Here is a 25,295-nt window from a genome sequence, read left to right as displayed (position 1 = left end):
TCTCCATATTGTTTTTTGTTGTTGTTGCTGCAATAAACTGGGCTCTGCTCGTGGAAGACCCCTCTCCTGCTTACTTCATTTATTAAATAGCAGAAAGTTCAGACAGATCATATCAAATCCTATCGAGCTTCAAAATTTATCTTGACAAAGACACCCGGCTTTATAAAGTTTGTCACAGTAGTCCGTAGTGAAAGTAAAAATGAAAGACAGAGCTCTCGACAAAAGTCAGAAGACAAGTAAGGGATAATATCTCCCGATACAATGCAAATACAGCGGAAAACCAACAACAAAATATAAGGCTATTTTAAAAGAAACACTGAAATATACAAAAATTGACATATTTTTGTAAACAAACTTCATTTCAATAGATAATATTTCTGTTTACAAGTGCACCCAGGAGGGGTAAAAAATATAATTGATATGCAAAATATACTTCCTCTGCTCAGCTTTAGCCTGTAACAAAAAACAACATAATGTTTTTAACCAGGCTCCTTGATGGCAACGGCAACGTCCAGACACCACAGCCATCGTTCTTCCTTTTCCTGTAAGGGTTGCGATGGAGTCATTGGTTGATGGTTCTTCTACTGACGTGTGCCGGGAGGCAGGGAGAGGTTGGCCATCAGTTCGTGGACAGACACGAATATCGTGCATTCACCTGACAAGAAGGGACAGAGCAATGTGAGCAAACAGCAAAAAAAAAAATCTAATGCAGGGGTCTCAAACACACGGCCTGCGGGCCAAATGTGACACTAGTTTGATATGAAAGTTTAATGTTAGTGTGGCCCGCGCAAGTTTGATATGGATGCTGTATGGTATCATGTACCCAGAAAAAATTATTACGTTTGATTAATGTTCATGTTAAAGGTTAAATAACTGTTAATAGTTATCCTCCCTATCCGTGTGGAAGTGGTAAGTTTTTGGCAAAAGGAAATAACTTGAAGGCTACCATTTAGGTCGCTAGCTCTATAGTTTGCGAGTTAGCATGTGTCTCAAGACCCTGCAATTGCGCAATATGTTGTAAATAAAAAGAGTATAAATGTGACTATAGTTGTGTTTTGTCATGTCTACAGGGCTCTACTAATGCTTTGTTAATTTTAATAATTTGTCTACCCACCAACTATTTGTAGTTTCTTAAGTTTTTATTATTTGCCGTTTTATTATTATTATTATTATATTTATTTATTACTGATTGATTTTCTTTATTCTTGATTTGTTTATTTTCATCTTATTTTGTGCAGAAAAATAAAAATTAAGATATTTGAGAACAGTGGAATGTTTTATCAGAGCTTTTATTGTAGAAAATCGGAACCAAAGCACTGAAAAAGTTTGTATATTTTTCTGTTTTTAATAAATGCGTTTTTGTTTTTTTTTTTGGAAAACTTGATGCGGCCCAGCCTTGCCCAGACCCTAGCTCCAGTGGCCCCTAGGTAAATTGAGTTTGAGACCCCTGCTCTAATGTGCTCCATTCTGGTCTTAGTCTTAGTAGTAGTTTTAAAATTCTACAGTTAGTACAAAATTCTACAGCACGACTCCTTATAAGGACGCGTAAATTCAACCATAATTCTCCAGTACTGGCGTGGCTCCCAGTTTACTTAAGATGCAACTTTAAGTTTCTGTTACCATGGGTTGACACCTTCCTATTTGGTTGACAATAGTTGTACTCTATGCTCTGTCCAGAAACCTGTGCTCACAACATGCTGGTCTTTTCACAATCCCTAGCATGTGTCTTTAAATTATATCCAGTGGAGACTGAGGGCGCTGCATTAAGTGGTATATGACTGCAGCATCCAGAGCTAAAGAGCAGCTAAAGGGGAAGCCAATGTTATTTATCCAAAAGGAGACTCAGGGCATCAGGAAAACTGGAGCATAGCAAAATTAAGACCAGAGTATGACACTGCTGTATCTGGAGCCGAGGCCCACCACAGTGTAAGTGTAACGGCCTTTGTTAGGTTTCTGATGGACAAAAGAATGAAAATAAAAGTTCTTTTTCCTCCACTCCTGCCCCCCTCGTCAATGCCAACCACGTTGTGTGGCAAAGAGAGGAAGTGCTACCAGAACTGGGGGCAACTACGGAAGCCCGGGAGGAGCAGAAGTGAAAGGATAAAATAAACACACATACAAATAAAAAAGCAATGAAAATAGAGTAAACAAGATAAGAAAAATAAATAAATCACTGAGATAAAATTGAAACAATTACTAAATAATAATAAATTCACACATTTAAAAAATAAATAACATGCATTCTCCGTTAACTCCCTTACATAAGCTAATGTCAAACATCAACAGTAAAAGAAATGAGAGCATGTAGAGCTGGCTCTGTGTGATCATCTGTAGAAAAAACAACCAATCTTAACGTCTCACCCTGTCTAGCAGGGTGCAGCTCATTGAACCTCTTCAGGATGTTGGACACCATGAGCGCTGCTGCCCCGGAGGAGCTGTGCTGCCTGGGGATGTCGGCCTGCTGTGTAAGACCCGACGCCATGTCATACACGATGGGCACGATGATGCTCATGGGCTCCTGCGGCACCGGGACGCGCTGGGTAAGCTGTAGCTGTGGGGAGGAGCCCAAAACACAATTATAAGGCGGTTTTAAACAATGTTGGTTAAGCAATCGTGTTGGATGCTCACAAAGAAAAGCATCTTGGACTTCAACACCACAGCAATGGTTCCAGGCGGCGCTATGGGGGGAGCGCTGGGAGGGATGGTGAGGCAGAACTGGACGTTCCATTTGAGCTGTGCAGCTTGGTCTGGGAACTGCAACAAATGGGAAGACAACATGTTGATAATAGAAGTGGAATCCATTCATTCATTTTCTATGCCACTTATCCTCACTAGGGTTGTGGGGGTATGCTGGAGCCTATCCCAGCTACACTCTGGACTGATTGCCAGCCAATCACTATGGACAGATTCGAACCCAGGTCTTCCTGATCTCCTGACTGTGTGGCCTACATTCTAACCACTCGGCCACAAGTGGAATCCATTTATGGCAAAACATTGGAAAATTAGAAACATATTTGAATTTTAGCTCATTTAGAACATTTTTATGCTTTAAAATGCTTAATTTAGGACAACAATATATAACATTGCTTAAATATGCATTAAAAAAATTTACAATGGACAATTTTTTTAGAGGTGTTTGCAAATCTCTTGTGTTGTTGATGGGGCCTTTCTTTGCAATTGTGGCAATGTTACCAAGCTTATGATATATCAAACTACCGAAAAAGCAGCAATATTTAATCACAATAGCATAGGAATACAGGTAAGCATAAACAAAAACTAACCAGTTCCAGTTTCATGATACGCACACAGTCCCTGAGGATGTGTGTGTGCGCTCCCAGCAGCTTAGTGAAAGCATTCAGTGTGTTGTATTTGAAAGGAGGGCCAGCGACCTTGAAAAAAAGAACAAGAAAAAAATCATACCGTGTAGTACAGTGTACTATGTAGCATTAAAAGCCACTTCTTCATAGATGCTGAATGAGTTGCATATTACGCTATGTTCATGTTAAAGTCTTTCAAAGAAGCTTTATGAGATACATACCCGAGTTTCAAAGAACTTCTCCAGCACCTGAAGCTCTTCCTGGGACCATGGGCCCGCATTCTCTGGTGTGACTTTGAGCTGCAGCGTCTGGTAGTTCTTTGGGTTGAGAGCCACACGGCACTTGAGCACATCCGTCTTGAACATGATGACCCCGGGCTCGTTAGAGTTCACGATAGAAAGCTGCACAAGAAGTAAGACGTAAGCAGGAGCACAGAACAAAGTGGTTTTTTTTTTCTTCTACTTCTCCCAAGTGGCTCACGTTGGCTTCCTGCTGAATGATCCGCTGCAGGTGACGCCTCATAATGACCGAACCCAGGAAGCGCTCCAATGGCGAGCAGAGGTAGCTTCCTGCCAGGCCTGGCACCAGGCAGGGGGTGGGCGAGGGCAGCAGAAGAACGTGCAGGGCATTATGGGTGAGGATAGTGGGAATGGAGGCAGCCCAGGGCCGTTGAGGTAGCTTGCGGGGTGGAGGCATACTGGTGGGCAGGACTTGGGAGCCTACATAAAAGAACAGAAATGGTCATTCATAATTTCCAGCCATCTTTACAACCTGGAGCAACACTGGCATCAAGCATGCCAAAACCAACTTCAGAGGGGATTAACAAGAATGGTGCAGCTACTCATTACCGAGTCCTTTTTTGAATATTTTATTACTATTTTAGGGGGGGGGTCAGTTTTTTTGAGCTATGGTCTTTTGATCAGCTTAATAAATAACTCATAAAAATGGTTGTCATAATAATTTTGAAAAATGCAAATGGAGCAGCAGCACAACACAGGAGCAGCAACCCCATGTAGCCTACTAACAGACTTTCAAAAAACCCTAAGCAAACCCTGTCATAGGAAGTTCCAATAGTATTTCTTTAGTTCGAAAGGCACTTACTGGGTCCAGCACGTGGTGAGTGAGGGTCAGGAATTGGCGAGTGTAGCGAAGGGTTACCAGGGGACATGCCGTGGATTCTCGCTCCAGGAGAAGGACCTGAAACCTGAGGAGAGCCTGGCCACTGGCCCCTGTGGCTTGGAGACACCATGGCATAGGGAGAGCTGGGGTCCAGAGCGCCTGTTATGGGGAAGAGACAGAGCCTTGAGATACACATCACATAAAATAACACAAAACAAACACACCACTAAGTACCCGCACGCCACATTGATACGCAACCGAAGTGACAGCTCGGCAAGGGATGTTCAGGCTTCGACGAGCCCTCGCCAAGCAGACGAGAAGTACGCCCGTCTTACCGTGGGGGCTGGCAAAGCTGGTCTGACCCATGGCTATGCCCAGAGAAGATGGAGACGGGGTAGGGCCGAAAGGAGAGGGTGCCCTCAGCGCTCCGCTAGGGGAGCCAGAGGCATGGATGTTCCCTGCACATACACACACATCTCGTCAAGACTGAGCAGGTACACTCACACACACACACGCTCACGCTGCACATGCTAAAGCTGGGCAGCAGGTTTGGTGGGCTGAGAGTTCGCAACATGGAAGGGGGCGGGACTTGAAGATCGTGCATAAAACCAAATTAAAAATTGGACACATGGTTGCTCGCTCTTAGTGAAATGGGCACAGTTTTCCTCAAGGTCAGCATGGCGGCGACTATACACAGACGGTCGAGGAAGCTTGCATGAAATCAAAGAGCACAGGATATTATCCACTCGCTTACTGTGAAATATTAAGTCAATACCTGGCGATTGCGTAGGCATCATGGACGGCGAGGGAGTGACGTTGGCATGGTAATTTGGAGGCGGCGAGGTGAGCGGTGGGTATACGCCTCCACTGGCAGCCCTCATTGTCTGCGGCTGAGGCTGCAGCTGGTTTATGGGCGTGTCCATCATGTCCACGCCCACCGGCGATGGTGGGTTGTCATCTTCATTGACCGAGCGCCTGCGGGCATCCTGGTTGCTGTCCACAAACATGTTGAGGAATGTCTAAATGGGGTGGAAAGAGAAAAATAGAGCATAGTAGCATTATTGTCAGATTTTTGATCAACATTTTCATTGTCTGATATGTTGCTGACCAAACCCCCCCACGACACTTGTGAGGTAGAAAATGAATGAATGATTGTCGCAATTTTGCGACTTTGACGTTTAAAGGGTGATGTAAGTGTATGAGTGTACAGAGTATGAATGGACATGCTATATGCTATATCATGCCCATTAGTGTGGGTTGTGCGTCACCTACATCATAAAACGTCACTTTATGTAAAATGACATCAGGCAGCTGACACTAAGCCCCCTCCTGATTTCCTTCAGTGGCCCACAGGTTGAAAGAGTGTGAGCACCCCTCTGCTATATACATATAGTATAGCCTATTTTTTACATATTGACAACAATATTTTTAAAAAAATCACAAAAATGCTTCACTAGGCTTATTTTTGAAATATGTGCACCGGTCTTGCCTGTCTGCTCTGTTGGCACTTGATAGATAAGGAAAGGAAATTTAAGGTATTTAAAGTTAATTACTGCATTTAATGTTCAAGCCTGCGAAAAGGACCATAATGTTGACATTATCACCTACAGTAAATATAAATATTAAAATAAAAATTGCTGCAGCAGCGGCACAACACAGCAGTCTGCCTCCCATGCAGCCTACCACCACAGCTTCAAAAAATCCTCTGGACAAATCCTATGAGGCATTATAAGCGAAGTAACTACAAAAAAAGCCACTTTAATCTGGTCTTTGTCTGGTTTACCTTGAGTCCAGGAGCTGGGTAAAAGCCCTCCACGATCTTGGTGTTGTCGAAGAGACTGTACGCTCCATCCCGAATGGCCACCACGCCTCGACTACGGCAGTAGATATCGATGCAGTACATGTTGCGGAAGGCCAGACGGATATGCGTGGGTGATTGGGGAAGGATGGAGAAGCACTGGTAGGCGGTGTTGGTGCGCTGGGTCAGGCCCAGCATGGGCACAGTCGGTAGCTTGTTGATGGCGTTCAGAGGGGCCTGTGTGTCGTAAAGCACCTGGAGAAAACAAACCCTTCTCTATTAGCATCTGAATTGTCAGAGTTATCAAGTCATTGATTAAAGATGCCTGAACAAATGGTCCTGTTTTAACCTGAAGGAGTTGAACGACATTGGGGTTCTTGTTGAACATCTCCTGCAGCTGGTGGAGGATGATGTTGTGGCAGTTGGAACAGCCCGAGTTTGGCCCCACAGTACCGAGGGCTAGGTGGAACCGCTGGCTGTTGGAGTTCCACTGAATGGTTACGGAGCTGCCCTTGGTTGAACCATAGCACAGCACCAGCTTGCGGAAGTTGTACAGGCGAACCTCTAAGAACAGGCCAAGGTAGGATGGCAACTCTGGGAGGACACAACAATGGCATTTTCTAAGGTGGTACAGTGTATTTAACTTGAGACTCCCATTCAGGGATATAAGACGATGCTGTATGCACTGTGATTCCTTATCATAGTTACAAGTGTTTGGTATTTACAGTGATTAACTTTTTTACACATTTAAAGAGCAGGGCTCTACATTAAAAACAAAAATTACTTGCCTGTGGGGAATCCTTAAGGTGAGGACTACTTGTCCGAACATGCTGATAATTCATCAGATAATCGTACTGATGCATTGTATTTGGAGGAATGTCTGAAACGTATGTTAACATGGCATGCCATACTACCTTACACATCATAGTCGTAGTAAGCAGTGATATTTATAAGTTGTGCACCACAATGAAACATTATTGAATAGACACATTTGTGTACTAGTAAAGTGTTTTTAATCCAGAAAAAAATGCTCAATGGTCAAACAATAATTTGTGAAGCAAAGGAGAGAAAAATACGCTTTAAAAAAAACTCTTGTCAGTATGGCATGCCAAAGTGCACTTGTCCGACAGGAATATCGCTGATTGGATTTACTTGCCCAAATTTTGTTTTAACTTGCCCCGGGCCATCGGTACATCGTTATTGTCGAGCCCTGAAAGAGTAATTCACTTACAATGATGCCCTTATTAGTTTTACTATTATGATTGTACGACTAAAGATCAGTTTCCCCCCCGATTTAAAAAGATCTTAAAAAGGTGTTGTCTGCGTTAGTCAGGTACAGCATGGGGGCGCTAACCTAAATGCTAAAACTGTATCTTCTGCCCACTTCTTGTTCCAACGCTGCAGGCCCCAGGCAACACCTATGCAGGCACACTAGCCATGTTTATTGTTAGCAAATAACAGCGATTTGGCAAAGTTTTGCCACCACATCTGTTTGTCGGTGGTGGTGTTCTTATATTTTTGGGTTGGGGGAAAAAAAAGTGTAATTTTTCTCATGTTTTAACTGTGTATTCACGAATGAATGTTGTATTTTGTGTGTCTTCTACTCTGTTTACTTGCTTTTATTCAACTTCATTCTTCTGTAAAGTGTCTTTGAGTATTTTGAAAAGCGCTATACAAATAAAATGTATTATTATTATTATTATTATTAATTTGGGGCCAAAGAGGGACAACACCTTTAATAAAGGTTATACTACAGCAACAGATTGACTCTGGAACAGATTATTTCTATTTGTAGTATTACTTCCAAGGAGATCATTGACCAGTGTCTCATCAACCTCAGAGGCTCAAAGGGTACGGGGAAATTCAAATTGGCAAAAGGGTGATGCATTCATACCTGGTAGTGCCCGAGAGAAGTGGAGCACACACTGGTACAGCTGACTGATGGCGCTCCAGTCATTAAGGAACATCTCCACCACTTTGCGACCACCCACCGGCTCCGACAAGGGGTTCTCATAGGTCAGGTACACATGCCGCATGGAGGCTATCACAGATTTTAATTACGTTAGTGCACCGTGTACTAAATACTGGGATCTGAGAGGAATGATGAGGTAGTGGGGGTACCTTGCTCCTTGCTGTGGGTGCTGTTGAGGGGGCAATTGGCCAGCACCAGCTCTGCCACCCATGTGCGGTTGTTCCTGCCCTGCAGGCGGAATGTGCAGTCCAGGAGGGAACGCTCTAAAGCTCTCCTCGTCTCCTCTCCGACGCCTTTGCAGGGAGGGATCCTGCAAGAGGATGACAATTACGTATATGCATAATGATTACACACAAGGCCTTTTATAATATAAAGTGTGTCAGAAAAGTTCTAGGACTGTTCATGTTGGCATTTATCATGGTTGAAGATGCCATTTTTCCCCAATTTAAGGGGCATCAATCCCACAGGGCCATGTTGGTATGGATTTTTTCCCTCACTTTCATTTAAAAAACGTATGTGTTGTCAATTACAAATATTTAAATTTGATTGATGATCTGAAACATCTAAGTGTGAGAAACATGCAAACACTTTTACATACATACACACGTGTACTTTTCTTGTCTTACTTAAGCAGGCGGATGGCATGACTGCTGCCATCTCCTTCCACTTGAGCACCTTGGTTTGGAATCTCCATGTTGGACAGCTACAACAACAACAACAACAACCACCACAGCAGACGTCAGCAAAGACTAGTGTCATAAGTGAGTTTTATGCTAGCACGAATGGAATGAAGGAGCATTAAAACTGTCAAGTCACTGTGACTTGACTCACCTCAGTTCTCAGTCCAACAAAAGGCATGTTGGTGTCACACATGGCGACGAGGTGTGCCAGCTCCTTGTTGAAGGCACTCATCTCCCCTGAGCGCTTTGGCTTCTTTGGCTCAGATTCTGTCTGCTCGCCAGTCATCTAGACAGAGACATCATTCCACACTTAATAAAGCTAAACACCACAATGAAAGGGTTCATTTTGTAGCTTGTCAACATGATGCTTGATGCTTTAGTTATGAAGCGGCTGATGACTGTTGGCAATTCCCAAGAGAATTACTGTGGTTTGAAAAACAATTCTTTGTAATTGTTTTCTTCTCATCTAAACTAGACAGCAGAACCTATTAGACCACAATGGCCCTAAAGTTGTATTAAAATTTGACCAAAAAATGGGCAAAAGAATGCTTCTCATGTCAACAAGTATCAAAAACTAACTCTGTTTTGCATTCACTTCAGCTTTTTGGTGACACAAATTTAGTTTTCTAACACAAGTCTCTTTAATAGAGTAATAACATTTGAATCACACTTTAAATCATGTCATTATGAGCAATAAGGGGTTGCGTTCAAAGACATTGTGTAATTTAATGGACATTTACTTGTTTTCGGTGTATTTTCCAGCATACGTCAATGCAGCAAAATGGACATCAGAATTAAGAGTTATGAAGTGAGTGATAATTTAATTAAATTATAATTTTTTTTCTTTACCTTCCTGTTGATTTACATGGGCGCACACACATAATAAAGCCGTTTTTGTCAAGTTGGTAGTATCCCCGAATGCATCTTGTGTTGAATGACAAAGGATTAATAAACTAGAGACGTGCAAGTTGAGTATACGTACATACAGCATATGGTGTTTACTGACTAGACGTCAGTAATTGTTCGGGGACACAGGCACCAAGGTTGCCGAGGGAACACATTTACCATAAGTTTTATTGACATTTTAAATGGCTTATTTATGCATAGTGGTCAGCATGTTGGCCACACCGTCAGAAGATCGGGAAGACCTGGGTTAAAATTTCCATTTGGGCATGTCTGTGTGGAATTTGCATGTTCTCCCCATGTGTGTGTGTGTGTGTGTGTGTGTGTGGGGGGGGGGGGGGGGGGGTTCTGGGTACTACAGTTTTCTCCCACATTGGGATGGCTTATTTATTCGTGTCTACTATATTGGGTAATACGAGTGTAAAGGAGCCAATTATCCAAGTATTTTGTACAACAACAAAAAAAAAAGCTGTGACTGACCTTTCTTTTAGCCACAGTCCGGTGCCCTCGTGGAGACGTGGTGTCCTGGACAAGGTGCTCCAGGTTGGGCTTGAAATGCTGCAGGAGCTGCGCACACATGGGCCCGTCATCGCCTTCCAGCTGCGTCACAAACAGGAAGGAGTACTTGTACTGCAACGCTGTGGGGTTGCTCGGCACATCCAGCATTTCCACTACCTAAAGTCACAAAGGATGGGATGACGTAAGTGAAGCGGTCAAGCCTTGACTTTGTCAATGAACTCACAATGTAGTACTGTGGGAGTCTTGTGAGTTTGATGAAGAGTTTGTGCTTGGACAAGCTGCCCACTGGGTGTATGGCCGTGTTGGACAAGTGGAGGACGTCTGTGCACACGGTGGGAAGGTGCTTCACCGACTGTCGGCAACGCTGCTCGCCCAACCAGAATCTGTCCATGGTGGGGATAAGGAAAGGACTCGTAGTAAGACATTGTCTCAACAGCTGCTTTGACACCTAGAATTGTCAGTTTCAACAAACATCATACTCACTGCAGTGCCACTGCTCTCTTAGCAGCTATACTCATTAGCATCTACACTAAGCAGTTACTTACTTGAGTTGTTGAAGCCAAGACACAATGCGCTTCATGTCGTCGTTGACAGTCTTCTCGATGTCGTCCAGCATTGACTGATCTACAATGAGAGGAATTTTAGAAACATAAAAACACACATGCAAGCTCATCTAGGTGGTCTCCACTCACCTAATCCATACAGCATAGGCTGGAGCATGCCGGAATGGAGGTCGACAAATATATGTAGGCACTCAGAGCGACCACACGGCTCCAGTATGGGGATGACGAGTGTGGGTAGAGCCGTTTCGATGAATGCTGAAGTTGAGATACAGAAAGAGGCTTTAGTGGAGTATATCTTTCATCATGTCAACAACATAAATCGCTTTTTCATTCATGTATGAGTTTCTAATTTTTTGTGCAATCACTTTTTGGCATCCTTAATAAGGTTACCAGATGTGGTCGTGCGGTACCAAATAGGACAGGGCTAGAAACAGTTAAACTTTGTGAAGGGGTAGCGTGGGTGCCGAGTGAGATCCCATTAATTTTCATCAAGAATCCAGATAATGGTTTGGATATAATATTTTTTCCCCGTGTGGGAATATTTCAGCTTCAAACCGAGTGAGAAAGGTAAGCCCATCAACACGGACGGACTGACAGACTTACCTCAAACATAATTACCCAACCCAGTTTACCTGCATTGTTTTGTGACTCGGTTAAATAAAGTTTGTTGTATTTTTTTTTCATTGTACTTTTCTTAAAGTTAATGGTATGTCTTTTAATGGTATGTTTCCTCTCGTGATTTTCCATGTGAGTTTGGGTGCAGAGCAAAATCCTATTGAATTTTGGCACATGTGAATAAAGGTAAAATATAAAAGGTAAATAAAATATTCCTTTCTCTTAAGTCAAGTTTATTTATACAGCCCTTAATCACAAAAGAGCCTCAAAGGGCTTCTTGCCCACTTTCCACCAGAATAGTCCTATAAATGGAGATGCACCTACAGGGTTATAGTGTATAACAGTATTGCGTTGCCGGTAAAGTATATTTCCTCCACATTTACTCTATTTTGTTGTTCTCTGTATCAAAGCAGCTCTGGTTGTCTGACAGGTATTTTATGTCATGTATCTAATTGTTTGATCGCAGGATTTCGATTCACTGTGTGAAAGCACACACACATTTGCGACAATATTCCACTATTGTTTAAAAGGCACAGACGCATAAATGCAGAATCAACTGTTACAAACCTGACGCAACCATTTTGAAAGACACTGATGACGCAGCTGTTGCTCTCCCTTCACACACCCAATTTTGGAAACCAATCAGGATTAACGGTTGTGGCCCGCAGGACACTAGTTTGAGGCCCCCGCCTTGATATGAAAGTTTAATGTTAGTGCGGCCCGCGCAAGTTTGATATGGATGCTGTATGGTATCATGTACCCAGAAAAAATTATTACGTTTGATTAATGTTTTGTCAGAGCTTTTATTGTAGAAAATCGGAACCAAAGCACTGAAAAAGTTTGTATATTTTTCTGTTTTTAATAAATGCGTTGTTTTTTTTTGGAAAACCTGATGCGGCCCAGCCTTGCCCAGACCCTAGCTCCAGTGGCCCCCAGGTAAATTGAGTTTGACACCCCTGCCTTAGACAAAACAAATATATCTTACTGTCTTTATGATAAAACACCAGAGTGAATACATACAGCTGTCGCTAGGATTGTTTCCCTTCAGAATGGCCTTCAATTCCTGTAACTTCTGGTGGGAACGGGCGTGAACACTGTCGATCAAAAGCTTCTCCACCGACAGGTGGTCAATCTAAAAATGAAGGAAGGCAATGATGATAAATTCTACTCCCCCCCCCCCACAGACAAAACTGAAATTTACCTTCATCGCTCTCTCCATTAATGTAGAGTCACATGCAGGGAGAGGGGGATCGTGGAAGATCTGCAGTGGCTTTGAACCATCCGATTCGTCGATCTTAATGGTGACTTTATGCACAGAAGCTGTACCTGTTTTCCTGCCCAGCACCTGTTGGCTGTAAAGAATGTAGCATTGAGTTGTATTTTTCACACTATCAACTAGTTGACACTGAGTGCACTCAGAGAAGGAAGCCACAGTGCAGTGGAAGCGCACATCTTGACTCGGTGGACTAATTTTTAAAGCAATTTTCAAAATGAAATCAAATACCATACAGATTTTTTAAAAATGGACACCTGGTTACCCTTGTGTACAGTAAAATGCATGTCGAGGCTATTGGCTATGGAGGCTTACTTCCAGACAGTGAGGGTGAGGTATTTTGCGGGCATGTATCTCTCCTCCTGCACCAGGTCCCCCCATCGCTCTCTGATGAGCATTAGGGTCTGCGAGTGGAGCACCTCGAGCTGCAGTGACAGACAGAAGGAGTCTGGATACAAGACAGTTAAGGAGAAAATGACAAAGGCATTGGAGGACAAAGATGGCGTACCTCACGCACACTTTCTCATATTAGCGTTCATGTGCATTACTGCTGTGATTGGCTGGCAAAGACAGCTGGGATAGGCTCCAGCATTCCTGTGAACCTCGTGAGGATAAGCGGTATAGAAAATTGATGGATGGACGTTACTGCATTGGTTTAAAAAAATAAAAATAAAAAAGGAGGCATTTGTGCCCGACAGCTAATCTCTTTGATGTGAGGGGATGCACTGCAAGTGCTGGTGGAGGAAAGCCAGGGAAGAGACTGATTAGCCCCGATTAGTACTGGATGGTGTTTATACTCATTTGAACTAAATAAAGGCTTTTTCTTATGCATCTCATCCATTACAATTTAGTCAATTGCCAAAACTAGATACCTGATGATGAAATTAAGGTTGCTTGGTACATTTTTTTTAAGTCTGAGACAAAAAAGTAAGTTGTTGTGCAAAAATGCATAATTATGAAAATTTAAATAACCTTCGTCTCCTATAGTCGCCTGATGTGTGGTCTAAAAAAGCCAATTATGATGTAATTTAAGAAGATGTTGCTAGCTGATGAGGGTGTGCAGCATCCAGCAACTTTATCTACATGCACTTGAACATGTTTGTTGCGCTACTCAGCTGTTTGTGTGAAACTCATGTGTGTCGTTTACAATGAGCTCATCAGCAGTATTGATGCTACTGAGCGGTTTGCCGCTTATGACTTTTACAACATCGGTTCTATATTGTGCCATATACTTAATGTATCAATGTGACAATGTGTCAAAGAGACTTTAAAAAAATGTTTGCCCATCCACTCCACATTATTAAATAAACATTATAAAGTGTATCATTACAGCCTCTCTGCAATTATCACCTGCTTCCAATTCATTCATTGTCCTCTCTGCGGTTTAGCGCAGGGGTCGGGAACCTTTTTGGCTAAGAGAGCCATGAAGGCCAGATATTTTAAAATGTGTATCTGTGAGAGCCATATACATTTTTTTAAATATTGAATACAATAAAATGTGTGCATTTTTATGTAAGACCAACAGTTTTAGATATAATGGGCTCTAATTACGTAGACCAGGCACACTACCCCACGCCAATGGGGTGTGGCCAGCACACTTTCGTGAGCAGCGCAGTGTCTAATAATAAATCAAATACTTGTTGCCATTAATACAACTTCTGCTGCTGCATAGTTTTGCACCGTACTCCGTAGACATATTTCATTCTTTTGGCCATCTTCGTCAGAAGGCTTGGTTCTGCAGCTTTAGCTATTTGACTAAAGGAGGAAAGTTTACATTTACATGTTTTTTTGACATCTCAATGACCGAGGTAGACTACAGCATTACCCAGTAATAATCAAGTTTTGGTGTTTGACCTGGAAAATATCATCAGGAAAGATAGATATGGTTGGCCGTATTGCAGCAGAATATAGATGGACAAATTAAAAGGCATAAGAAAGTTGTTGATTTTGAATATTATTTTTAACAGTCATTTCTGTGATGGTTTACTTTAAAATGTTAGCAAAAATACATTTTTATTGTGGTAAGAAATGCTTGAGAGCCAGATACAGTCATCAGAAGAGCCCTACCTGGCTCCTGAGCCATAGGTTCCCTACCTCTGGTTTAGCGGATGCATTTACAAATTTTTGGTAAGCAGTGTTTCCCCTCCGCAAATAAATTTAAACTGTCAAAAATAATTACCGCCATCTTTGTTTGACATACACACAATACAACATACTGTACTTTCTGCTTTCCTCAACGAGCAAACCACTCACGGACCGCTCCATTTTGTTATTGGCCAAAAAAAAAAAAAAAAGAAACAAGATGTAGAAAGCTCGTTTGGAGTTCTGAATGAATTAGTTTGTTTTTTCATGTTTTTTTACTCACCTTTTGCAAATACTGTATGTCATAGCTAATTATGCAAATCCCCCCTCCCCAAAAAAAGCAAACATGTATAGGAAGGATACGCAAGCAGTTGTACATGTCCTGGAGAGGCTTCTCATCTGCACACAGGCGTGCTTGCACCAGCTCGTGAATGTAATTCACCTGCAGACTGTGCACTAAGGCTCGGCCATCTATGGTAAAGGAAAAAAGCCACTTAAGAACGGGACATAAGCAAAACAGCATGCCTAGCATGAACAGTGCAAGTCTTACCGCCAGTCTCATTGTCCTCCACAAGAATCTCCAACTTCAACAGCCTCCAGGGAATATCCGGGTCATCACCCATCACTGTCAATGTGGCCTCAAACTCTCCTTCCACTCTAAATTTTACACGGCCATTAGCTGCAAACACAAAAAAAATAATCTGAGCATCATCGACAGGGAGAGGAGTTAAACACACCATGTAGCGACTTGAACCGTGGCTGGCTACTTACCGACTGTGAGGTTAGCTAACTGGGGAGGCAAGTCTGTGGTGACAAGGCGGTGCCGCAGGATTTGATTGAGCTGGTTGAGGGTGGTCTGCTTCTCCGTTTTAGTGATGGGGTCTGGCGGAATGATTTTGTCCTTCACGGATGAACATGTTTGGTTAACATCTGAGTTTTGTGTTTTTCACATCATCAATGCACGACTACTGCCCCATTTACACGACATGGTCAAAGTAACCCAATTCCAGTTATTTAATGAGATTCCAGTGCCGTGATTGTTGGACAATAAAGTAGTCAGTGTACAGCTTGTATCGCAATGATGTGTTTTGTGATTTGTCACTCACAAAGTGACACAATACACAAGATTTGAGAACGACATTTTAACATTACTTCGAAGAAAAGTCAAATTATGAACTGTAATACGTAATTCCAATGTGACGTGTATGCATGTTGAAAAGTAAAATGAAACCAAAGTAAATTGAAAAAACTGTATGACTGGATAAACAGGTTTTTCTAAATTTAACTGTGACACAAAACAATGCAAGTATATTTGCAAATGTTTATTGTTCCACATATTATTCATGATAAACGTTATTACTGTCCACATTATTTTGTGACAAAATGAACCGCTAATGTTATTACAAAATATATAGTAATATAAGCAATGCGCTCATCCCGTTAAGGTCTTTCACTTCATGCTGTCTGTCAATCTTGTGCAGCATTTTCTTGAAGGATTGTGACAAAACTGCATAACAGTGGTGCTCACAACAAATATTGACCATAATATAATATGTAGCAGAAGTGGGAGAAAGTAGGTGCTTTGCAAGTCTCCAGTCAAAGTCAGGTCTTTGAATAGAATCAAGTCACAAGCTTGAAATTCTTGTGTCAGTACAGATCATGAGCACTGTTAAGTGTTTATCAAATAAAATGGCTTCCTAAAAATGGAGCTATTTGACAAATAAAATGAAGGCACTTTGATTTGTTTTTTTTTTTGTTTTAGTAAGACCAAAGTAAGACCAGTGTGACAAGATTTAGACACACAAAAAGATTTCTGGATTTAAAAAAAGATCAGGATTTAGTCATGTTAGATTCTGTCGGAAAAATTGCTGTTTTGCTGGAAATGACAATAATAATCACGTTAGTTGAATACTTGGTATGGGGACATATTTTACTCAACATACTCATTCAAAATCTCAAGAATTTTCAAGCCATCAGACTAAAGTCTGACTCAAGTTGGGAGTCGTTGAGGTCAAAGTCCAAGTCAACCTGCAAGTAATGATATTGTCGAGTCCAAAGTCAACAAAATTGAACCCTCGCGTGCCTCGACTCCACACCTCTGCTACTGTATGTAGTATTTTATACTGCGGTGGCCCATTCCAAGTTCCTTATTTATTGCACCCTCATGTCTTAAATGGTTTATTTACTCTTATGTCCACTATGTTGGGTATTACTATAGGGTATTATTTCATGTCTAGAGCGCTCTAATAATGTTAAAAAAATGTATTCAGAAGGTCATAAACATGTTTTCCATGCTCCAACTACGTAAATATTTAATTTATAAATAAGGAATCCTGCCAACCATGATACAAATATCATGTCCGTCGTGATAAAGGTTAGGTACCCTATTGATGATGTGTCGTTGCAACAGTAATTGTACCATGATACAAATATAATGGTTGGGTATGGAACAAATAAACCACAACAAACGAGACTTACTCGTATACAGGTGGGCAAGCGTGGATAGGAGCCTGTTGTGAGGACATCAATGGCAAAGGGAATGGCGAAGCTGGGCAGCCGCGCATGCACCAGGGCGTCTCGGGCGAGTGACGCAAGCCTGTCGGCCGTGTCCACAAACAAAATGGTCTGCTGATCCAAAAAGCTGGAGATCATCTGTCACCATGAATATCACACAAGTTAAAAAAAGTGCAATTCCGCTGACATACAGGCTTTAATTATTTAGCTGCACACTTACCGCACATTTCTCCACTTTGCCAGCATTGCTCGCCCACTTCACTAGGGCCAAGAGGCGCACAAAGAGCTGCCTGGTACGACTGGCAAACTGAACAATCTCGATTTTCCTTTAAATGGGAGCGTGAATTAAAGGTTTATACACACTGCCAAATATGAGGGTTAAAACAATTATATTTATACAAACCTCTCCATGTCTGTTTTCCTTGGAAGCCTAAAAAAAGAAGATGGGCATTGTATTATGTCCACTCTCTTATTGTAGCAATGTACCACACACTTTGGCTATAACATTAGGCACACCACAGTCTCATCAGATCCAATAGAAGAGTTGCATCAACACTCCTGCTAGATGTTGTGCTATGTTTTGTGGTCATGTGATCATATTAGATGCTGTTGTGACACAGGTTAGTTTTACCCTACTGGTGTTGTGTTATTGAGTGTTATTGTGTGTAGCCGCTCTATAGGAGACCACAGCGCAATACAAAGGGTTGAAAAATGAGCATAATTGGTCCCCTTTAAAACAATAAGAAAATATCTACAGGGGTCCGACTACTCGCTAAATACAGCAACAGAATCACCAGGTTTCTAACACTGACCCCTCCTGCTTAGTCCTCTTATTCACTGGCAAACCAGGTGCAATATTATGCGTTTCTGAGCAAGGATAAACAGGTAAATCCATTTGTGGCTGGTTGCTAAGAAATAATTGATAAAATAAACCGAATCATGATTTAACTGATATTGCAAACATGGTTGGTCCTGAAAAAGAGAGGTCGGCCTTATATTCAGGGTTATCTTATATGTACATCATTATCCAGGCATACAGGTGCAGTACAATGTATTACAATATTTTTAAAAGCGAAACTCTTATATGCCTGTATGCTATAGATTCCCTATACTAAGAACTATTTCAAGGATGTACTTCTTCATAATTTTGACACTTTTAGTACTTTACATCGTGTCAAAATGCCAAGTCTAGCATCTATTAAAATGTTAAAAACGATCAAAAAGGTTTAATATTGTAAACTACTGTTTCACCCTGTAATAAAAAATGATCTGGGATAAAAAAAAAACTTTGAATTGGTCTTTGTTTTAACTGAACAACAGAAATAAAATACACTTTGCACGATATTCTCATTTACTTAGATACGCCTGTGAGTACACTTGTCTCGTAGTTATGACGACGCTGGCCGGCTACGCCCCCTTACCGGGCTAATACATTTGTCGCATTCCACATAAATAGCTTTTCCTCAGTTCAAAATGAAGATGCATCCCCTGCTATGAGAAAATAAAACTGCAAAGGTGAGCCCAAATACGACACGCTTGACGACCGGAAGAGGAGTAGCCTACACTGGGTTTACCGTCCCAATTAGCCTAGCCTAGCATTTAAGGCCTACATCATCACAACCACCAGTACTACTACTAGTAATACTCACAGCTCTGCCAGGAGGGTGATTTCATGGTAAGTTCTCTGCAGAAGAAAGTCGATCAGCAGACTCAGTCGAATACCATGTGTGGCCAGGGCTCCAGGTTGCGGTGGCTGGGGGCCCGACACGACCGGGCCCCCGAGTGGCACCAGCTGCCCGTCAGCGCCAATCTGCACTGGAGCCATTTTACAATGACAATAGCTAGCTTAGCACAGCGGCGAGGCACAACCAGCACTTAAACGCGGGGCTGTCGGCTTGCGGTGGCTATACTCCCGGCTAAAATAATTTTGTCCCGGACTAACTACATTTCGCTCCTATAACTATTTGACCTGGGTCAGCGGAAATGTCGCTAAAAGACAGCAAAAGTGATAACGCGCCACTGAGGGAGGACAGATTCAATGCTGCTCGATCGCCATCTTTACTAAGGGCGCTCATTAACAGGAGGTTGGTGGGGGAGAAAACCTAAACAGGAGCCTTAGGGAGTAGGAGTCCTTAACGCCAGGATATAAAGTATTCACTTCTTTATCTTTATTTTGCTAGATATGTTACTAAAGCATTACTACAATAATATACTGCACTGCAACATTACAAACTATCATTTAGTATTGGAAGGCTGCAACCTAAATGCACCAAATGCATTTTCAAAATGAAACCATAAGGCAGGGGTCGGGAACCTATTTGGCGAAGAGAACCATGAAGGCCAGATATTTTAAAATGTGTATCTGTGAGAGCCATATACATTTTTTAAACATTGAATGCAATAAAATGTGTGCATTTTTATGTAAGACCAACAGTTTTAGATATAATGGGCTCTAATTGTGTAGACCAGGCACACTACCGCACGCCAATGGGGTCTGGCCAGCACACTTTCGTGAGCAGCGCAGTGTCTAATAATAAATCAAATACTTGTTGCCATTAATACAACTTCTGCTGCTGCATGGTTTTGCACCGTACTCCGTATATTTAATTCTTTTGGCCATCTTTGTCAGAAGGCTTGCTTCTGCAGCTTTAGCTATTTGACTAAAGGAGGAAAGTTTACATTTACATGTTTACATCTCAATGACCGAGGTAGACTACTGCATTATCCAGTAATAATCAAGTTTTGGTGTTTGACCTGGAAAATATCATCAGGAAAGATGGATATGGTCGGCCGTATTGCAGTAGAAAATAGATGGACGAATTAAAATGCATAAGAAAGTTTTGATTTTTAATATTATTTTTAACAGTGATTTCTGTGATGGTAAGAAATGCTCGAGAGCCAGATAGTGTCACCAAAAGAGCCCTACCTGGCTCCTGAGCCATAGGTTCCCTACCTCTGCCATAAGGTAATTTCACCATTGTTTAGAGACTTTTACTTTTTACTACTACAACTAATTCAATTGTATTTTAAACGTGTATTCTTATACAGCCATCAAACCCTGAGTTGGACCAGGGGTCTCCAAAAGGTAGCTAGGTAGCTAATTTCTGAGTAGCTTGCCAAAGGGTCAAATAATTATATACATTAGGTAAGCAAAATGAACTTTGCAGGCTGGCATTTGTCATTTTTTGTTGCGATCCTTTTTCTGTGTTTAAACAGGACTTGATATTGTTAGCAACCGTTTTTTAAATCTTTGCATGTTCAGCCGACTGTAGTTGAAAACTAAATATCAGTGATTATGATGCACAGTACAATGTGAGTGGCGCCCTGCTGTTTTTGTTTTGGCAATCTCACACAAAAAAGGTCACTGACCCCCTACTTTGACCTGACAACAATAAATGCAAGATACGGTTTAGAGGTTGGGTTGTGTTATTGTAAGTGCAATCAGTAAAGACAGATGATCAAAGATGAGATCATGCATAGAGAAAGCAATGATGTCATGCCATTCACAGGAAGATCATAGCGCCTGGTAAGTAGTCAGAGTGAGGATCTTTCTTTGTAGAGAACAAAATTATTGTATAACTGTTGCTTGGGAAGGAAGCACAGTAGGGTAGCGGTTACCCTTAATAGTCAGGGAATCTGAGCTTGATTCTTGGTGTGGAGTTTGTGTGGGTTTTCTCTGGCTATTCAAGCTTCTTCCCACATCCCCAAAAGCATACATGTTAGGCTAACTGGAGACTCTTAATTGTCCAGAGTTGTCTGTAAGTGTCCTGTTATTGATTTGCACCTCTCGTCCCAAAGTCATCTGAGATAGTCCTGATCCCATGTTACCCTAATGAGGATAAGCAATATGTAACATTAGACTTGCCTGGGATTTTGTAAATTTTTTAACATTTTTTTATTTTGTGTAACTATATCAGTTATACAAAAATTGCTTTCATCAACCTACGGCTACAACTACTTTGACTCACTTGGCAAAATGGTTCACCTGGTATAGGACTTCCAAACAGTAAAGGTTTAAGAGTTGCAAGCTATCATAAAACAACTCATTCGTACAGTGCTCTGAAAACTAAGATAAAGTAGAAACGAAGGATGGAAAGAATGCAAAAGAGGGCAGCCAAATACAGATTGTGCCCTATGTTACTCTAAGGAAAGGTTAGTTAAAACACTATGGTTTTAATCCAAACTCCAAAGTTTAATTAAAATTTAGTGTGATGATTATCCACCCCCCAAATTTCTTCTCACAAGCCATTTTCACCTGATGAACATGCCCATTAATGTTTGGGAATATTGGTGATGTTCATGACAACATACTTTATTGTGCTTTAAGTCCAATATCTGTTTAGTCTGTCCCTCTTTAGAGTTGAAATGTTATGCTGTATGCGTGGGGCTTTGATTGCATTGTAAAGTATTTGTGATTTCTACTTATTCATCCGTGCTGCTTTCAATGCACCTCGGATGTTGGATAACCAAGATGGCTGCGCCCTGTGAAAAAATCATTGTTTAGTTCTCACATTTAACAATGTAAAGAAGAGCGCGGTATGAAAGTATATACTAATCGGAGTTTATTACTAGAATCTACGGGAGGTCCACAAACACGTCTGTGTTCTCGCCCGAATGCACATAAAGATAATACGCACTTTTAACATCACAGACTTGAAAGAGTCCAGTAAAGGCACCTTTATATGAAATCGTTGTTGTTGTAGTCGCCGAAAGCAGACGAGGGTTCGCACACAAACGACACGATCCCTAAAGAGATCTCCGCCGTAGATACGCTGCCATCCGACATAGTTTAAGTGTGATTTAGGTCGTTTGTTGCTGTCAACTTTCATTTTGCAGTCTTTTTGTTTTTTTACAACGGCGCTGGAGTGGCGAGGATAAACAGGTTAGCAACACATAATGTGCTTACATGCAATGCTTATGTTCCAGCTGTAAACATAATTGAATAGGACCTGGTTTGAGGACTCAACAAAAATATATAATGCGTAAAATATCCCAAAACGTGCTGCACAGGTTCTTATGAGTTTGTTGACGGTTTGAAAACCAGCTATTAGAGGTGCATTACTGCCATCAACTGGATGGAAGAGGTTATAAGCGGTTGGGAAGCAGCTTTTATTTTAGTAATTGTGGGCAATGCTACAAATGTTAGTATCTATCCAACAGGAAGTAAATATAGGCCTTTAAACTGATACCTCTTTACTTATGCTTTTCAATTTTTTTTATTATAATCAGAATAAAACATTGGACAAAAAAATAATACTTATATCAACACACTAATTTGAGAACTATTTAACAATATTTAATAAACAAATATTAGACAATGTAACAATTAAAAGAATAGTTATTATTTTTGCAATATAGGCTTAAAACTAACTAAACACTCCAGTGTCCCAAGATCCATCCATCTTCTACCGCTTATCCGAGGTCGGGTTGTTGGGGGTAGTGACCCAATCAGGGACACCCAGACTTCCATCTCCGTGGCCACTTCATCCAGCTCCTCCTGGCGCATCCCGAGGCATTCCCAGGCCAGTTGGGAGACTGGGAGTTTGTTAAAATATACATTGAAGAAAACGCAATGCAATCAATTATAATATTCACAGACACAGAAGAGAACTGAAAAATATTGATCTCACTTTTTTATACTCCCACTGTATTGCTCATACACTGATACTACCCTGGTATTGATAACATGACTATTTGCATCGATCTCAACCTCTGGCTTTTAGGTGCACTTACCTCCATCGCCAAACTGTTATTCTTCTCCCCCCATAGCGCCCCAATGAGTTGTCATGTTTGGGCATTCTAATATGCCATGTTCTATTGTTTCCTTTGAAGTAGTCACACCTCGTTCTAGGTACAATGGCATTCTCATTCTAATGCTTTCTCATTACTTTATACACCACTTGCCTTTTATTTCCTCTCTCCCCACATTCCACACCATGTCTTTTGGCACTTTGATTTGACGATGCTTTTTATTTCAGCTTTGCTGTATTTTAGGCTTACACAAACATCCCTTTATGTGTATTTACCAGTCAGTTCCCTTTGTCTGACAAACTTAAGAAAATGACACTATATTTGTATCTGGGATGAGTAAAGCTATTCCTGTTCTGTCTTGGATACATCCGTATAAACCTCAATATGTTACCAACGTTATTACTTCATTTATATATCACTTTACATTTTAAAAGCTTCAAATCAACAAAGAGTGGACAAAGCAGTCATTTTGAAAGTTGTGTTCAGAGGTTCTTCTGATGTTTCGATTGCAATAGTATGGTGGCTAATGGGGGGGGAAATGCACTGCATTGTCCAAACACTCCAAAACCAGAAAAGAAAAAAAACATTAAAAAATGCTGCAATTAAATAATTGCTCAAGAATAAAAAACAAACACTACAAATGCCAAAAACTCACACAAACGACGAGAACAAGCATGATAGCAATGCTGCAAGTACACATAATGAAATGGAAGTTTTCCAGGTGACGAGTGAATAATACAGGGTGTCCAAACTTTTTCGACCAAGGAAAAGGATTCAAGGGCCATTTTGATGAGCATGATAGGTTACGTTGACACGTATAATATAATTTTTTTGGGGGGGGGGGTTGGTGCGCCTGCTAGTGGACTCAGTGCTGAGTAAGGCAAGTGGGAACACGGACTGTACCACCCGACGAAAACAGTGGATATGATGTCATATCACCCAACAGTGCAAAAAATTAAAATTAGCATTACATGTAAGCATGTGTGCATAACAGTACTTAAACATGCCTGGCTCTTTTCAATAAATGAACCTCTTTATATAATGTATACCCTCTGTGTCTTAGCTGGTAAAAAAAAAATCTACCATAGAAAGTCCTATGTGGGTATGTGACCTGGAAGAAGTAATATTTTTGAGAAGCGACTTTTAGTAGTAGCATTTAGTCAGTTGACAAAAATAGAAGTGTGAATGCAAACCAGACAACATAAAGTTGCCACCAAGGTTTTGTTTATTTTTTTTAGTTTAGACTAAAGTACTGTACTACAATTGTGAACATTTTGAGCATCTAAATTTAAGAAATTGTAGCTCTCAAGGCAAATGTCCATCTGCTGAGCCCAACAAAATTTTAAAAAAGAACATATATCATTCTAATAACATGGACACCCTCTGGAGTAAAAACTACTGACAACACTGAATTGAAGACTTTAAAGCATCATTGAACGCACCATCAAAGTGAAGTGGGCGTGACCTCGACCCAATGGCTGAACTCAGAGCCACTGTGTTTTAGTGAAAATATGGAGTTGGATTTCGTGGCGGACTCGAGTGAAACTAGTGATGGGAATGTCAATTGTTTTAAGAGAGCCGGTTAGATTGTCTCTACTCACTAAAAAGAGCCGGTTCTTTCATCCAAATGACTCGGATAATTCCGTTCATGTGAATTATCTACATGGTTAATTACTTGGTTAAATGGAACAGATTGCAACAAACAAAGTAGACACAATGGTCCAATTTGTATGTACAAGGTTCAGCTATGTACAGAGAAATGCAATGATTCAGTGAAACAGCATAACAAAATATAAATTTAAATGTGTGAGATTAAAAGACAAAGCAGCATTCAGGTAACAGATTTGCTTGTCTTTAGTCAATATTGGCATTCAGAAACAACTGCTTCAGCTTTTGTTTCCTGCTGTTCATTGTCCTCACCTTATTGGTCTGTAGTCCTTTCACTGTAGTTCTTTCACTGTAAACACCATACCTCTTGTTTGTGTGCTCACAACTGCGTGTGCACCCCCCAACACACACACAATGTCGACACACGCTGCAGCACGCTTTTTGACCAATTACATGCGACTTGAACAAAAAACGAGACGGGAATAATGCTCGTTTACTGAAAGCAGTCCGTTCCCGTTGTTGACCACATAGAGTCGGCTCACAGAGTCAGATCGTTCGTGAAAGACACATCACTTACTCAA

General features: G+C 41.2%; 1 protein-coding gene across 2 annotated transcripts; it reads right to left on the bottom strand.

Annotated features, from left to right (window-relative positions):
• Positions 1-33: 33 nt before the first annotated feature.
• On the bottom strand, positions 34-19,463 carry med14 (mediator complex subunit 14). 2 transcript variants are annotated; one of them, XM_058081232.2, is made up of 29 exons: positions 19,005-19,463; positions 17,759-17,785; positions 17,576-17,681; positions 17,320-17,493; positions 15,613-15,742; positions 15,392-15,520; positions 15,205-15,312; positions 13,075-13,207; positions 12,688-12,838; positions 12,507-12,618; positions 11,001-11,126; positions 10,854-10,932; positions 10,532-10,691; positions 10,270-10,464; positions 9,038-9,172; positions 8,833-8,909; positions 8,356-8,516; positions 8,129-8,275; positions 6,584-6,828; positions 6,220-6,489; positions 5,212-5,455; positions 4,772-4,894; positions 4,419-4,595; positions 3,798-4,036; positions 3,539-3,718; positions 3,282-3,389; positions 2,629-2,754; positions 2,362-2,551; positions 34-655 (listed from the first exon to the last, which is right to left on the bottom strand). In XM_058081232.2, the coding sequence occupies exons 1-29, from the start codon at positions 19,178-19,180 to the stop codon at positions 582-584; spliced, it is 4,302 nt and encodes a 1,433-aa protein (XP_057937215.2). In that variant the 5' UTR covers positions 19,181-19,463; the 3' UTR covers positions 34-581. The 2 variants fall into 2 exon arrangements, with proteins under 2 accessions (XP_057937215.2, XP_057937216.2); XM_058081233.2 differs by lacking the exon at positions 4,772-4,894 and having other exon boundaries at positions 35-655; positions 19,005-19,462.
• Between the last annotated feature and the right edge of the window lie 5,832 nt (positions 19,464-25,295).

Source organism: Doryrhamphus excisus, linkage group LG12, assembly GCF_037039965.1.
Source record: "Doryrhamphus excisus strain RoL-2023G ecotype Guam linkage group LG12, RoL_Dexc_Guam_v1.1, whole genome shotgun sequence".
NCBI classification, from domain to species: domain Eukaryota; kingdom Metazoa; phylum Chordata; class Actinopteri; order Syngnathiformes; family Syngnathidae; genus Doryrhamphus; species Doryrhamphus excisus.
The sequence above is the reverse complement of the archived record's forward strand: the minus strand, read 5'-3'. Positions and strand labels throughout refer to the sequence as shown.

Bases quoted from the DNA above. Each gene is read 5' to 3' on its own strand.
- med14 (XM_058081232.2), bottom strand. From the start codon at position 19,180: ATGGCTCCAGTGCAGATTGGCGCTGACGGGCAGCTGGTGCCACTCGGG. The intron at 2,755-3,281 runs GTTAGTTTTTGT...CATTTGTTGCAG, and splicing joins GTATCATGAAACTGGAACTG to TTCCCAGACCAAGCTGCACA. The intron at 2,552-2,628 runs GTGAGCATCCAA...TCCTCCCCACAG, and splicing joins AGTCCAAGATGCTTTTCTTT to CTACAGCTTACCCAGCGCGT.